The sequence below is a fragment of the Cannabis sativa genome, chromosome X, assembly GCF_029168945.1.
Source record: "Cannabis sativa cultivar Pink pepper isolate KNU-18-1 chromosome X, ASM2916894v1, whole genome shotgun sequence".
Lineage (NCBI taxonomy): Eukaryota > Viridiplantae > Streptophyta > Magnoliopsida > Rosales > Cannabaceae > Cannabis > Cannabis sativa.
Window position 1 is genome coordinate 30,064,693 of NC_083610.1, and position 17,201 is coordinate 30,081,893.

General features: G+C 29.6%; 1 protein-coding gene across 1 annotated transcript; it reads right to left on the reverse strand.

Annotated features, from left to right (window-relative positions):
- Nucleotides 1-1,325: 1,325 nt before the first annotated feature.
- On the reverse strand, nt 1,326-2,000 carry LOC115714466 (peamaclein). Its single transcript, XM_030643193.2, has 2 exons — nt 1,822-2,000; nt 1,326-1,667 (listed from the first exon to the last, which is right to left on the reverse strand). Exons 1-2 carry the CDS (start codon nt 1,901-1,903, stop codon nt 1,483-1,485), a joined length of 267 nt encoding a protein of 88 aa, XP_030499053.1. The 5' UTR covers nt 1,904-2,000; the 3' UTR covers nt 1,326-1,482.
- Nucleotides 2,001-17,201: the final 15,201 nt, after the last annotated feature.

Below are 17,201 nucleotides of genomic sequence, written 5' to 3' on the forward strand. Positions count from 1 at the left end.
CATGTGTATTTTTTATGGTATATGTTTTTAATTTACTTGAATTTTTTTTTATTGTATGTGTGTTGCTTTGTAGATATAAATACATATATTTGGTTTATTTTTTTGATACATTTTTTCTAAAATACAATTATAAGTTTTTTCGTTTTTTTAATTGATATAATTTGTACAAGTAGATGTTTATATTAAAATTATAGTTTTATCTAGTTAATTTTTTGTTGTTTTAATTATATATTACCCATTATATTATGTACGCTATTTTGAAATCATAAAATTTTATTATTTCTATAATTAATGTATCTATTTTTTTAACTTCTATAAAATAACTTATTATTTTAATTGTCAATAACTCAAAAAGGAAGAGAGGAAAAAAAAAAAGAGTTGAAAGTATAAAATTGTAACAATAAATTTCATGAAAAAAAATAATGTAATAGTGCAAAAAAAAGATAAATCAAGTTGTCAAAATTAAGTAAAAAAAAAAAAATTCGTAATACAAAAACATGTTGAGGAGTTGATATTGTTTTACATATTATAACGAGCTCAATGTCTTGTTATCTTTTTGTTAATTTGTAGTTGTTTTTTTGTTGTTTTATAATTGTTTTCATGTTATTATTAATATATTCTAGAGTTATTTTTTTTTTTGTTTTACAGAAAAATAATATTTTTATAATTTTGAAACTTTAAGACAGTATTTTTGAAATTTTAATTAGTATAGTAAAAATGTAAAAACAGAAGTACAACAGAAAAATTATAAAATTAGAAAAAAAAAAAAAAGTATTTTTTGTAAGAAATGTAAAAGCATTTAAATCTTCTAGGCTTCAATCAAACCCACTTCTTCTAATACATATAGGTCCTATTTGGCTTAGTTTCTAGAAGTTATTTTTTAGCTTTTAGAATTAAAAATCCTTCTATATAAAAAAATAAAAAGCCCTAAGCTAAGATTTATAACTTCTCCTAAAATGATTTTTTATTTTAATTTTTTATAATATTTTAAATATAATTTATTTTTATTTGATAGATATATTTTTAAAAAATATAAATTAAAAAAAAAAAGCTAAAAGAAATTCAGTACAATTACATATATAAATTTATATAAAATAAAAATCCACATAAAGAGAAAGAGTGAATTATTTTAGCGAAATCTATATTCATTAATAAAACATGTTCAGAAAGAGGGAGAGAGAGTGAAAAGCGTGTGCTTATTATTCGTTGCTCAACAAATATTCCACGCCATATTTACCGACCATCTACACATTTATGGCATGGCGCTGTCTATAGAGAGAAAGAAAGAGATGGAGGTGACCTGATCTAATGAAACACGCATCACATAAAGCAGAAAGCATACAAGACCTCTCCACTTTATTATAATTAATTAAGAACAACATACACAGATAGAGGTATACAGTACAACTAACCATACAATATCATTGACAAGCAGTGGTAGTAGTAATAATAATAAGAAGTTTAAAATGATAGATTAGTTAATTAAGGGCATTTGGGATGTCCCTTGGAGTTCTTGAGATCCCGGTAGCAAGGGCATTCGTCCTTGTTTCCGTACGTCCCAGACGGAACGCAGTGACATTTTTCACAACAGATATTGCAGTACTTAAGGCACCTGTCCTGCACTCCTGCCTTTGAACACCTCACTTTGCACTTCGAGTCACAAAACTCTGTCCTCCAAAACAATCTCAACATTAATCAAAACAAAATCATCATGCAATTAAGATTTAAGATAGACCCCCTCCCTGAATACATCATGAATTAATCATCAATTGCTTTTATTTTTCAAACTAAAGCTCTGCAAAAGAGAAATCAAGACAATACCTGAACCAGCCATGGATGCCTCAAAAAAAGAGGAGCTTAGAACAAGACAAACGAGTAGAAAAGTTGCAAAAATGAGCTTCATTTTTTTTTTAGAGATAGGAAATGATGGGTTATTGAAGGCAAATGTTTGATTTGTTGATCAAGTTAATAATGAGTTATTAAGTTTGTGGGCCGAATATATGTAATGGTACTACAAGCTATATATAGCCTATGAGTATTGGTTGTCAAAGACGTAACCAAAGTTGGGGGGGTGGTATATTGTAGTCGTTCGTTGTGATGCAGGGTAGGTGGAACTTGAGACGTAATTATGGGGACTAGTTCTCTCTCGTACTTTCTATCACTTTTATGGCTTGGCTTCATTAGTCGCATCACAGACTGTGAAAAAGTGTGTAGCTCGTTTTGGTAATTTTACAAGTTGAAGCTGAGACAGATTGATGTGGAGTTTGGTTTCAATGTAATGGAATAGCTAGCATTCTAGCAATAATAATAACTTGAATAATAATGGTAATAGAATTATGATATTTGATTGATTTTCAAAATCATAATGGAGTAAATGGTTTATTGACATAAATATTTTTACTTTAAATTCTTTTGGCAAAAGAATAATATAAAGAAAATATATTAATAGTAATTGTGTTTTTATATGAATAGTAGAAGGTTGATTAATATAGGTACAAAGATGCAAAGATAATTATATTGTGACTGAAAACATTACAAAGCTTTAAAATTAAACCAAATAATAAAATTATAAGAGGAACTCCAATAGTAAATGTTAAATTTAGTGTTAAATCAACACAATAATTTATTGATACAATTTTGGCACTCAATTTTTTTCTATTTTAATTACAACACTAAAAGTTATACTAAAATGATATTATTTCTTATTATCTTATAAATAAACACAAATAATAAATATACAAAAATTGTAAGTATAAATAATATCACACTAATAATAATGTGACTCTATAGACAATGCTATAAATAGGATATGTTTTAGAGTGTGGCTGGAATAAATTTATTGTAAAATCCCATCAAATTTAATATTTTAGTGTTCCATTAGAGTTGGCCTAATAATAGTGATTTCATCACATTTACTCACGATTATACTAAGCTAAACATGACCTCTTATATTATGAAAACTTGTCCAATAATATCTAGAGAATCCCGTTAAAATATTAACATTTTTATAAATATTTTCTTAAGGTAAAAGAAAAGTTACAATTAAACTAGGAAACACATGTTTTTTTTCAATTACAATTGTGGCTCACGTTAATTATTTATTTTATTTAATTTTATTTTTGGAATAAGAGGAAATATACATATATATATTTATAGATATAGATATAAATAGATTTCTCACTAATAAAATCATTTTTTTCTTATAATTAGCTCCTGAAGAGCAAACAAAGAACAACAACAACTAAAAAAGGAACCCACAGCAGGGATGCAGAGACAGAAAATTAACTAGCTACCGAGCAACTAACTCAACGGACACCCGAACTAAAAACAAAACAAAACCTGCAATTAAGAAACACAAGGAACAAATACTATAAAGTATGGCCATCTACAGAATACATATATGTAGGAAATCGTCAAAAAAGGCTGAATCAAAATAACCAAAAGCGTTGTTACGATTTTCCCAACGAGCCACGGAGTGGGCCACAGTGTTGCAAGATCTCGGAATCCAGCAAGCTTCCCAAAGGTTGAGGGAAGCAACTAAAAGGAGAAACTTACTGACTAACTCCTGTATGTTATGATGCAGGGTATGGATTTCATGAGATTTTCTATGCATAGTGCCAATAGCATTGGAAGAATTACTTTGGAAGATCACGTTATTGTACCCTTGCCTGATAGCCTCCTCGGCCCCCTCGCACAAGGGCGAGACTTCACCTGCAATAGGATCACACTTGCCAATTTTGAAAGTAAAAATACCTTTGCAAAGTCCATTTTCATCTCTGAATATTACCGCCCCTGCCGATTGGGTTTTGCCAATCGCAACGTTCGTTTTACACATATCCAGCCAGCAGGGGGTATCCATTCGGTAGGCAAAGCAGTGGTAGTGAGATGATTCTCATAGAGGTCAGAATGTTAGTGAATTAGTTAGTTAGGGGTGTCAGTTGGTTGTTAGTTCCTGTAACGGTATTGTCTTATTTATAACAGTTGTTAGTTATTTTTCGTTGTTATCTTTTTCCTTTACTCTTGATGTATATATACTGAGCTTGTGCTCCATTAATGTACAGAGTTCATATTCATCATTTACTCTCTCTCTCTCTCTCTCTCTCTCTCTCTCTCTCTCTCTCTACCATGGTATCAGAGCAGTCTTTTTTTAGCTTCCACGTTCATTGCTTGTATCTACTTCTCTCTCAAAATTTAATCTCTGCCTTGTTGCTTTTCTCTACATTCGTGGATATGATGACTACTTCATCTTCTCTGGCCACGTTCAGTGTTCCAAGTGCTCCGACTACTTCTGTAATGACCGCTTTAGTAATTTGGATTAGTAAAGGCAATTAGCACTAATTTTTATTATTTTATTATTATTTGTGAATTTATTTAATTGTGGACCCCAATATTTAGAAATAAATATTAGAGTTATAATTTCTCAATTCCAGAGATTTTATTAGACTCTAGGGGTATTATTTAGCTTATATGTGAAATATGTTATTTTTGTAATTTTTGCTCGGCGACAACGGAAAATGCGATGGATGGCTAGATTGATCACATGAGTAAGTTTAGAACCTTATTTCTTAGTGGGAAATATTTTAGAGAAAATAAATTATCGGGTTTGAGCGGGGTTATGAAATTTGACCATTTTACCCCTAACTTTTGAAAAACACCTAAGTTGTTAACCTAAAGGGCGAATTGGTAATTTGTTTGGGGTTGGGTGGCTGCCTAGGAGTGTGGCACGTGGCCACTTATTTTCAGCCAAGGGAAAATGATTTTTCCCAATTTGAATTATCCCATTTAGTTAATTAAAAGAGAAAATTCAAAGAAAAGTAAAACAAAATAGAACTCCTTCTCTCTTTCTTCTCTTTCGGCTGGGGCTAGAACCAAGGGAAGCTCATCCTCAAACTGGAATTTGCTGAATTTTAAGCAAGGTTGTTGGGAATTTTGAGCAAGGTAAAGCCCTAGAACTCTTGAAGATGTGTTTTTAAGCTTTTTCTCTGGTTTGAGCTTGTGTTTTTGAGTAATAGGGGCTGTTAGATTTAGTTAGGTTTAGGGTTTGAATTTTAGAGATTATTTGAGTTGATTTTAGTTCCTTGCAACTGGTTTAGAGATTGATTGTAAGTTTTATGCAATTTTAAGCTTTGAGTTCAAAGCTTTGAGCTTTAATGGTAACTTGATTTTGAATGGTTTGTTCTGTGAAATACTGCCTGGATTTTGTTGCTTATGCATTGTATAGGAGCTCTGGAAGGTTTCATGGCAATTGGTGGAGAGTTGAGCAACAAATGAAAGGTTTTGGGAAACCTGGTGCAAACCAGCTAGCCGGTTTTGGCAGGGTTCCCCGGGCCATTCCTTTTCTCAATTTTTGCCATTTCGATGCCTCGGTTGGGTGTTTCCCCATTTCCAGAGTTAGAATAACCCATTAAGGATATAGCAGAACCTAGGGTTTTGGTTTTGGGTTTCTTGGGATTAGGGTTTTAATCATGTGACTTACCCGATTTCAAAATGTGATTAGGGCATCCATCTAGCACGAGATTTTTCGTTCAGGTCGGCCAGCACACTTGAATTCGGAAAATAGGTAAGAACTGTGTATAATGTGTGATGTGATTATCTGAATGTATGTATATGTGTTTGTATATACATGCTTAAATTATGTTTTGCACTACTAGCAACACTTGTATAAATATGTTACAGAGTGCATTGGTATAGTGAGTGTTGTTGTTGTGAGTACGATACAGTGATACCAACACGAGTACGGGAAAGTGCTAAGGTGTGGGGTATATCACTCAGTGGTACTCAGGGTACGAAGTAAACCCTACCAACACTCGTACAGTGAGGTACGTTGTGTATGTGGTATAGTGGTTGTACCCTAGTATTGAACGTTCATACTCATCTGTTAGGCTCTGTAAATAGGTGTATGGGCGCCTATTTACAGGTCAGAAATTATATGATGTGTTATATGCATTTCTTACTGAGTCTGTCGACTCACAGTTTTACTTCCATGTGTAGGTAAAGGAAAGGTGAAGGCTGAACAGGAGTGAACCTGAGCTCAGATGGGATTGTACATGTCAAGCAGCGCGACCTGGAGTGTTCGGTCTCGGGACATCTGGGGATTGTATTTTGATAGTCGTTGTGCGACCTGTAATAAATATATATTTTGGAATGTTAATTTTACGAAGTTTGAAAACGGGATCCCGGTACTTGCAAATATTTTATTATATTACAAAGTTTAATATTTAATGCAAAAGTTTTAATTTGACACGTTTTTCGAGAAAATTCTTTGATTAGCAAAGATTGCACTATAATTGAAAAAACACTATAGCGTGCCTTAGCATTAGGGCGTTACAACTTCGTTTCAACCAGTGGTTTTCTCCCACAAACTCTCTGTTAAACTTGACAACAAAAATTTCTTACTTTGGAGGCCTCAAGTCCTCTCTTCCATTTGTGGACATTAATTAATCGACTACATCTCCGATGATGTCGATCCTCCTTCAAAGTTCCTTACTGAGCTTGATTGCATGCTAGATGTGTCAATCCGTTGTACATGCAATGGGAGCAGCAAGATCAACTCCTATATTCTTGGCTTCTCTCGTCGATGACAGAAGGAGTCTTGACTCGAGTTGTTGGAAACGATACCTTTGCACAAGTTTGGAAAACACTTCAGGTATACTTTGCAACACAGACTTCTACTAAAATTGATCAATTTACTAATTAGCTATCGACGATCAAGAAATGATCTCTTTCTGTTAATGATTACTTGTTGAAAATCAAGACAGTCGTTGATCGACTTAAGTTTGTTGGTCACCATGTCTCTGTTAAAGAACAATTGCTGCGATCTTTAAAGGTCTGCCTTCTGATTATGATACATTCATAATATCTGTTAACTCACGAAACCAACCATATACTGTCACTAAAATTGAGTCTCTTTTACTTTCATAAGAGCACCGTATGGATAATCATCGTAACGATTTAGACTCTGTTAATCTGACAACTAATCGACCTTCTCGAGGTCGAAGATCTGGTTTCTCTTTTTCTAATGCAGACCACAAATCCCCTTATGGACCTTGTTCTGCTACTCCTGGTAGGGGACATGGCTCTTAGAATCCCTATGCTATCCCTCTTAGAGCAAATAATGGCCATGTTTCGAACTCTAATGGTCGTGGAGCTCCTCCTCCTTTTACTGGTCAATCTGCTCCACACACCTCCACCAATGGTGCTTCTAGATCTAGACATATTTATCAATTATGTTCCAAGCCTGGACACATTGCAGCTCGATGCTATCAGAGGTTCAATATGGATTTTCCAGGTGTGGGAGCAGCCAATGTGGAGCATTTCTCAACAATATCGCTACTGCAGATACTGTTGTAGACAACTATTGGTACCCTGACTCAGGTGCCACGAGTCACTACACAACTAATGACAATAATTTCACTCATAAGGAGCTCTATCTTAGACAAGATCAGATACATATGGGAGATGGTGCAGGCCTGCAGATTCAAAATGTTGGTAAGACATTATTTAGTACACATTTCTCATCCCAATCTCTTGTTCTAAACCAGTTACTTCATGTATTCAAAATTACTAAAAATCTAATTAGTGTCTCTCAGTTTGCATCTGATAACAATGCTTTCTTTGAATTTTATCCTAATCATTGTTTTGTCAAGGATTGGGATTCCAAGGCAGTATTGATGGAAGGACATCTTAAACATGGTCTCTATGTCATTCCTTCCTCTCAAATGCACATTCAAGACAATAGTTCAAGCCATTCCTTCCATCCCAGTATTTTATTTTCTGTCAATCATGCTCAAAAGAGCACTTGTAATAATGATCAATTGTCAAATTTCTCTTTATGACATAACAGATTGGCTCATCCACCTGTTAGAATTGTCAAACATGTAATGTCTTTGTGTAACATTCCCAATTCTAATAAAATTGTTAATGGCTTTTGTGATGCTTGTTGCAAAGGCAAAATTTACAGACTTCCCTTTTCTAATTCTCAAACTATTTACACTAAACTACTTCAACTCATCCATAGTGATCTCTGGGGTACTTCCCTAGAACTCTCATCAGGGGGATATAAGTATTATGTCCACTTCATTGATGCATATAGTCGATACACTTGGGTGTTTCTTTTGAAAAACAAATCAAAGGCACTTCCCACTTTTATTAACATTATAACTCTAGTGAAAAAACAGTTTGACTGTCCTATCAAAGCTCTCCAATCCGACTGGGGTGGTGAATACCAGGCACTTGAATCTTATCTCTTGACACATGGTATTAACCATAAAGTCTCGTGTCCAACAACACACCAACAAAATGGTGTTGCTGAGAGGAAACATAGACATTTAATAGAGTCTACACTAACCCTACTAGCTCAGTCATCTATGCCCTTGTCCTTTTGGGATGAGGCTGTTAGAGCCTCTGCCTTCATCATCAATAGGCTTCCCTCCCCAGTGATACAAAACTCCACTCCATTCAAGGTTTTGTATCACACAGACCCCGATTACAGTTAACTAAAAGTGTTTGAGTGTGCTTGTTACCCAAACACAAGACCTTACAACAACCACAAGCTTGAATTTAGGTGTGTCAAATGTGTCTTTTTTGGGTATAGTCTCAAACATAAGGGATATAAGTGTCTCTCCTCAACAGGTAGAGTATATGTGTCCAAAGATGTCATTTTCAATAAACATCAATTTCCTTACTCTACCTTATTTCCCACCAACCTTACCCCTGTCCATATCTCCCCTTCTACTCCATCTGCCACTATTCCCATCAACAACTCCCCATCTCCTCCATCCATGTAAACTATTCCTTCCCCACCCACTTCTCCTTCTTCCTCCTCCTCCACCAACAATGTGCCATCTACTCATTCTAGCTCCATTCCCACACCAACTTTAAGTGTTGGTTCCACTGCACCTGCTCTCGAGTCATCAACTGCTGTAGAAAATCCTGCACCAGCCCCTGAACTTCCTGTTAATCAACATCCTATGGTAACAAGGGCCAAGGTAGGTGTGTCTAAGAAAAAAAATCTTTTTGGTAACTAAAGAACCAGGCACTCTTGCTGCTGCCCTCAAAGACCCTAAGTGGCTGGCAGCTATGCAAATAGAGATCAAGCCCTCACTCAAAAGAAAACTTGGATCAAGGTTCCTCTTCCACCTGGTAGAAAAGCTATAGGCTGTAAATGGGTTTACAAAGAAAAAAAAAACTCAGATGGCAGTGTTACCAAGTTTAAGGCTAAGTTGGTTGCCAAAGGGTTCCTTCAGTAATATGACTTTTATTTTATAGAAAAATACAGTCCAGTTGTCAAGACTGCTACTGTTAAGATTGTTCTCACAATTGCGTTATCTTACAACTAGTCTAAAAGACAATTGGATGTGAATAATGCATTCCTAAATGGGGAGCTACGAGAGGAGATATTTATGACACAACCTCATGGTTTCATTGATTCAGAAGATCCCCACTTAGTATGCAAGTTGACCAAGGCCATCTATGGCCTGAGACAAGCACCCAAGGCTTCGTTCAACAAACTCAAAACCGCTCTCATTCCACTTTTCTTCTAGTTTATGTGGACGACATCTTGGTAACTGGATGTTCCACAACAGTTTTCACAAAACTCGTTTCCAACCTCAAATTCATGTTTGCCTTGAATGATTTCGGTTCTATCAACTACTTCTTGGGCATACAAGTGACTCACACCAAAGAAGGGCTGCATCTGTCCCAAAAGAAATACATCATGGATTTACTTCTTAAGGCCAAAATGGACAATGCTAACCCTCTACCTACACCTATGACAGGAGTTCATATTCATCATTTACTCTCTCTCTCTCTCTCTCTCTCTCTCTCTCTCTCTCTCTCTCTCTCTCTCTCTCTCTCTCTCTCTCTCTCTCTCTCTCTCTCTACCTAACACAAAAGCCTTCTATTGATGTTATTTAGAGTGACTATCAATGGAGTAGTTTTCCTTTCGTGGAGAAGAGTATTTCTCACTTTCCAAATGTTTTCGAACACCACCGCGACACCCCTAGAAGGAGATGGAAACTGATGCTCGATGGTCTATGCATCTCATTAGCAAACCAAGTCAGCCAACTATCCCAATTGTGGATATTTACCTAATAAAATCATTAGTAACACTAACTGATTTGTTTTGTATCTAGTTTCCCTATAACATATTTGCATGCTTTTAGGTAGGGATATTCACAAAGTATCCGATCCAATCCAATCCAATCCGCAAAATGTGGATATCCGCACTTGTGCGAATTGGATTGGATTGAAAAATCTAAAATCCGCACTTGTGCGGATTGGATGTTGTTTGACCTCAAAAAGTAACCGATCCAATCCAATCCGCACTTAATTATATATATTTTTAAAAAATTATAATATATAATATATATTAATTAAAAAAAGATATAAACTTCTAATTTTTTAATCTTTTTTAGTAATATATTGAGTTGGTGCATTTTATTTATTTTGTAATAAAAAACACAAGAAAGATAATTCTTATTCACATAGACACATACACATAAAGTTTAAATATATATATGTGGGTATGCTCTTAATGGGTATTACCCATGTATGGGTATTTTATTCTTGACCATTGGATCAAATATCTAATGGTTGATATTTATAATCATTAATTAAATATTAAAAAATTAATGTTTCCTATTTTGTTATTCTCTATATTCCTAAAATAGATAAAACTATTAATAGAAATAAAAAAAATTTATAAATGGAATTGTTATTTAAAAAATAAAACACACTAAAAAAAATTAACAAACTATTTTTTTAATAAAAATCATTTTAAAGATTAAAAAGAAAAAAAGTGTATATTTATCTTTTTATAAAATTTCTTCATACTAGAATTCTAAATTGCATTATTAAAAATAAAAAAAAAATAATAATTTTAAACTTTAAACTGTAATACACATAAAATGTACAAGATTTTTTTTAAACCTAAAATTTTTAATTTTATAATAATTAACAATTATTTATATGTTTTTATTTTTTTTTTTAAAATACTTGAGCTTACCAAATCTATAAGAACAAAACCAATGAAGAAAATTTTAACAAAAAAAAATGAAGGAAGAAAAAAGTGTCATAAACATTATATTGAATAATGGCAATTGCCAACACAAGAATTTCAGCACAAAAAATTATATTTGACCGCGCGCTAGACAAGATTATCATCTTCCAATCCTAAAAATATAAATAATGAACAACACCTCATTAGTTATTCTAGGAGAATGATTCATGGTAATATCAAAAAAATCATTGGATGGTAATAATATTTTTCTAACAATGATAGCCTAAGTAAGAACTAAGAAGTATTGTAGCGTTTTATTTTTAAGAATATGAATAATATTAAGACAATTGGATTCCACAATCAAGCTCCTATTCTTCTAATAAAAAAAACACATTAATATACATGTAAATGATTTTTAGTTTCACAATAATAAATTATTAATAAACTCATAATTTCATAAAATAATAAAGTAGTAATTTTAATTAATTTTTAAAAATAATTTATAATTTTTTTTTCAAATTATATATTAGTTGTAATTATTATTTTCAATTTTATAAAAAATTATTTTTAGAAACTTGCCATAAAAAGGTTATTAGATTATTACCTTATTAACTTTTTTTAGTTCCCATCAATGGGTATTACCCATTAAGAAGTGTTCCATATATATATACTAGCTTATTTGTTTTAGTAATAGATACATATATATTTTATATATTTTAGTGTAAATCTAAAGATAAGTATATATATTGATATATATGAATATTGGTTTAATTTGTATATAAATATAGATGGAAATAAATTATTATTGGAGATTAAGAAACAATAGTTTTTTTTTTGTATTTTTTTTTCTATGAAATATTAAATAATTTATTATTAAAAAAATAACCGATCCAAAATAACCGATCCAATCCGCACTATTGCGGATTGGATTGGATTGGATTTAAACTCTTATGCGGATCTAATTAGATCCAAAATATGAAATCCGCACTTAGTGCGGATTGAATGTTGTTTGACCAAAAAAGTACAGATTAGATCGGATAAACAACCCTACTTTTAGGATAGACAAAGTTTTTATTATTTTGAAGAGATCTATTTCTTTCTTGTTTTGGTGTCCCGCAATTTTCCATTATAATGGAATCTAAAAAAAATCAAATTAAAAAAATCATTAATTTTTAATTGATAGTTTCAAAATTTTAGATTTAAAATTTATTGAAATGTATTTTCAAAAAAAATTAATCTGTCAAAAATATAATTTAAATAGTTTTGCATAAATATTTTATTTTATATGCATGTGAAATAAATTGTTTAAACATTACTTTCTATATTAAAAATTATTTTAAATTTATTAAAATTTTATAAAATATCTTAAATAATTATAACAATAAAAAAAAAAATCAACTATTCTATCATACTAGTGCCGAAAATATAAGTGATGTATTGATGTAATTTTTTTTTAAGTACCTTATAGAAACACTCATAAGTCATATGTATACATTTATATAAGATCATGGATAAAAAAATAAATAAATTAAAAACTTGCGTTACTGAAGACGTGTTTTTTTTTTCTTTTTTTTTTTTTTTGTGTTATTGCAAGATTGCTTGAAAGTTTCCATTTCCTTGCCTCCAAAACTAATTCAACATTAAAATTTTAGTCAAACAAGGAATTTGGTCTACCTACTTACTCAAAATCAGAGTTAATTCCTACAAGTTTTTATATTATTCGCTTGCATTCAATAACACATTTGCAATGTTGGTACAAAAAAAAAAAAAGAGATTACAAGGAAACGTACTCTTTTCGATTAATTAAGCATTATTATATTCTTTTCAAAAAAAAAAAAAAAAACTGAAAACAGAATGTGTTATTAATTTATTATATTTTTCACAAGAGAAAATGAGTAATATTCTATTTTTTTAAGTATTTAATAACACGGTAAGGTTAATTAATTAAGCATACAATTTGATACTTTATTATACATGTATAAATCGTGTATTGCATTATACCACAGATATAATATTCAACACACAATCGAAACAAAAACAATACACATACTTAAAGCACTTACTACAACAACTTTAAAATAGAGGAACTTTAAAAAAATTTAAAGAACCGTACTAAAAACACGTTACAATAGATACTCTAAATTCATTCATTTTAAAATTTCTTTAAAAAACATTACTCATGCTTTACATTTATAAAATAGGCTCTAAATATATTTTATTAATTATTTTGATTTTTAATAATTATTTTTATATGAGGATATGTGTATATGTTAATATTATATATATGAAATAAATAAAATATATTAAAATTTTAAAAAAGTAGGATTTTTGTGATATATTTTAAAGAAACTAATGTATGGTGTAAAGTGTAATGTAAAAGAGTGTTGTAAAATAGAAAAAATAGAGATTTGGTGATGTATTTTAAAAGATAGAGTAAAAAAAATTGTTGTGAGTGCTCTTAGAGAACACTCACATCACATGCTTTAAGATAGAGAATCTCTAAAATATTTAAAGAACTAAACTTAAAACACGCTACATCAGAATCGGATGCTCTAAACTCCTTCTCTATTTTAAAGCTTCTTTAAAATTTACAAGTACTCTCAATAACTTCTCTACTTTATCCATTAAAATACATCACCAAAACTCTATTTTTTTTTTTTTCATTCTACAGTATACTTTTACATTACACCATACATTAATTTTTTTATATTTTTCTTTACATCATTAAATTAATATTATTTTTATTTTCTACACTATTAAAATAATAGTTTTTAAACATATATACAATATACATAAATAAAATATTATTTGTATACTATTAAAATAGATTTAGAGAAGAAGCACTATTCATTACATATAGAGCAAGTTGTATTAATTTGAGTGCATCTCTATTTATTATACATATATGATTTAAAGGAGCTCATGAAAGTCTTTTTTATCATATTTAGCTAAAAGATTTAGAGAATTTCTAATATAAAGAGACTCCTCCTCAGTGCTATTATGCTTTATATTTATAGAATATTATTTATTGGTCTAAACATATTTTATTAATTATTTGGGATTTTGATGTTCTTTTATATGATGATATGTGTAAATATAAATATTATATGTTTGAAATGAATAAAATATATTAAAATTTGAAAAAAGTAGAATTTTAGTGATATATTTTGAAGAAGCAGATGTATGGTGAAATATAATATTAGAGTATTTCTAATTAAGGCATAAAATAAAGAATTGATTTTGTGATAAATTAATATTTTATATTTATTGAATCTGGATAAAATTAATTGCGTAATATTCTATATATGGTCAGATTTCAATATTCATTACCTGATTTGATTTTCTAAATTAATTGTCAAAATATTCTGACAATTAATGTGGCACAAATACTGATGGAGTATCTCACCTATAAATATAGGGTCTTGATCTCTGAGCTCTTCACTCATTCTATTCAATGCAGCAAAATTTCATCTAAAAAAAATTGAGAGAGCGAGGAAGCCCGAACTCCAATACCGAAGTTATCACAGGGATTGAAGCTCAAACATCAATGGCAGAAGGTATTTCAATCCTTTCATTGCATATATAATTTCAATATATTTACGGTTTATTCCACATTAAATTTTATTTTTATATGCTTATTCATTCATATTATATTATAGTCTAACAGTTAGTATCAGAGCGGTTTTAATCTCTGCCTTGTTTTCATATGAGTTTCGTTTGTACATATTTTATATATACACGCGTTGATTGATTTTTTTGTTATGATCTATAGTTTATATATATATATATAGATTATTTTTTAATGGGTATTACCCTTGAATGATTACTAAACAAATTTAACTATAAATATTAATTTTAAAAATATTAAATCATCAATTTTTGATCTAATAACGGAATAATAAAAGAGAAATTTGAATTTCTATGCTTAGTTAACTACTTAATTAAAAAAAAATTCAAAATACTATATAAAAATATATGTTCATATAAAAATATTTAATATTTAAGTGAAACTCAATTTTTAATTATCTTTTTTTTTTTTGCTAAAAACTTTGTTTTAAATTTTTTTTTTTCAACCGATTGAACAATCTCAGCCCATATGATGTAAAAGTGAGAGATTTTTCTAATTAGATAGAAAAATTAAGCATAAAATCTCAATTTTTTCTAACTTTACCCATTCATGGGTAATACCCATTAAGAGTGCACTCGTATATAGAAATTTATATTCATATAATCTTAATCATATTTATTTTTATATTAACGTTCATATACATATATTATATATACACATTTATATTTATCATATATATCATGTAAATATGTATGTATATATTTCTCAATATATATTTATACATTATATTTCATTCCATATAATTGATTATCACAATCTATTATATATATTTATGATATTTTTTATATGGTTTAATATGTATATGCGAGTATATATGTATAAATATGAAGTTTAGTTTTCGGTCCGTTTGTTCCGATTTAAGTTTTTATTTTTTTATGTTTATTTTCATATATATATATATGCATCAATATATTCATATTTATATTATAAATTATTTTAAGCATGAAAAACCATTTTAAAAAATGAAAAAAAAAATTCTAAAGCCATCGTTCAGACCCGAATTTTTTTATTGATTTTAAAGTTTTTGTTTTACGTATTTTCGATGCATAAAATATATATGAAAGTCTTCATTTTTGTATTTAGATTCATTTGGAATTTATTTGGGCTGTTTTGGTCTTCGAAATTAAAAATTTTGATAGGGTTTGGGTCGGGTCCGTCGGACCCACGTGGCTGAAAACAGGTCAAATTTGACCCGGCTGGAGGTTGACGATGCTCCATACAACGTGCCATTTTTCATTTTAAGGCAGCCATCGTTTGTTGAAAACGACATGTCGTTTTTCACACTGTGGAAAATAACGTGTCATTTTTCGTCGTTGTGGGCAGCCCTCTTCATGTAAAACGACATGTTGTTTACGGTAGTGAATTTTTTTTTTTCTAAAAAAGGGGAAATTTTTTTCAAATTTTTTATAAATTTTTTATTTATTTGGAATATTAATTATTTTTCTAATTTGTGTTAAATTTAGTCAATAAATTACATTTATTCAATTTTCCATTTTTTATTTAATACATAATATATTTAGTATAAATTGAAAGTAGAAATTTGTTTTAATTTGGTAATTTATTACATGATTTATTAAGGCATGTAATAATTGTGCTAATTTGTATAATTGTGCATTTAATTGTATATTACCAAATTTTTGTAATTTATTGTTTAAATTAATAAATTTTGAAAAATCTGACATTAATTATATATTTAATTATGAATTTATATTTAATTAATTATCATACATTAATTGTATCAATTTGTATTTATTTGGCAAATTTGTTTTTGATATAATTAATTTAGATTTGTATAATTTAAATGCTATATACATAATTTTTTTTTTTTTTTTTTTTTTTTTATAGTGGTAGATATATTTAAAAATATTCAAACATTAAGATAGGTTGAATATTTTATTTAGCACCTTGAGTTTCATAAAACTATTCATAAAATATTCATAAAACTTTTTTAAAATGAATAAAACGTAAGCAATTTTGTGGTTTGACATAAGAAAACATGAACTTTGGACAAATGCGCATATCTAAAACGATTTTTAATGATCTTTGGACGGCCACACTAGGAGTACTAATCTCAGTGATTGTTTATTATGTTAATAACGAAATTACTTTTAGGTAGAGCCCAATACCTAATGTTTATGTAAAAATATAATTTTAAATAATTAGGGAGTACCCACAACATCTTTTATTACATAAAATTATATATTAATTAAAATTCACCTTAATGGACATAACTTGTAATTAATTATATATGTATAATAAATTTACCCCATAGGAATTTTATTATATTTTTATAATTAATTACGATAATATATTAAGTTTAATTCTCTTAATTTACCTCACATGGAGTTATGAGGATTTAATTTAATAGTGTTATCACAAATTTTAATTAAGATAGATTTCATTCCTCCTTTTCCTAAATTAAATATTTCATTAAATCTATCATAAAGTTCATATAATTTTATTAGATTTAAAATTTAGCCCACATGCAATTTTAGATTTAGTAAAATTTTCATCTTCATCATGTTTCTACTTTGTTAAAATATGAATTCATTAAAGCCTCAATTTTTTTGACAT

Bases quoted from the DNA above. Each gene is read 5' to 3' on its own strand.
- LOC115714466 (XM_030643193.2), bottom strand. From the start codon at position 1,903: ATGAAGCTCATTTTTGCAACTTTTCTACTCGTTTGTCTTGTTCTAAGC. The intron at 1,668-1,821 runs GTATTGTCTTGA...TTTGGAGGACAG, and splicing joins GGCATCCATGGCTGGTTCAG to AGTTTTGTGACTCGAAGTGC.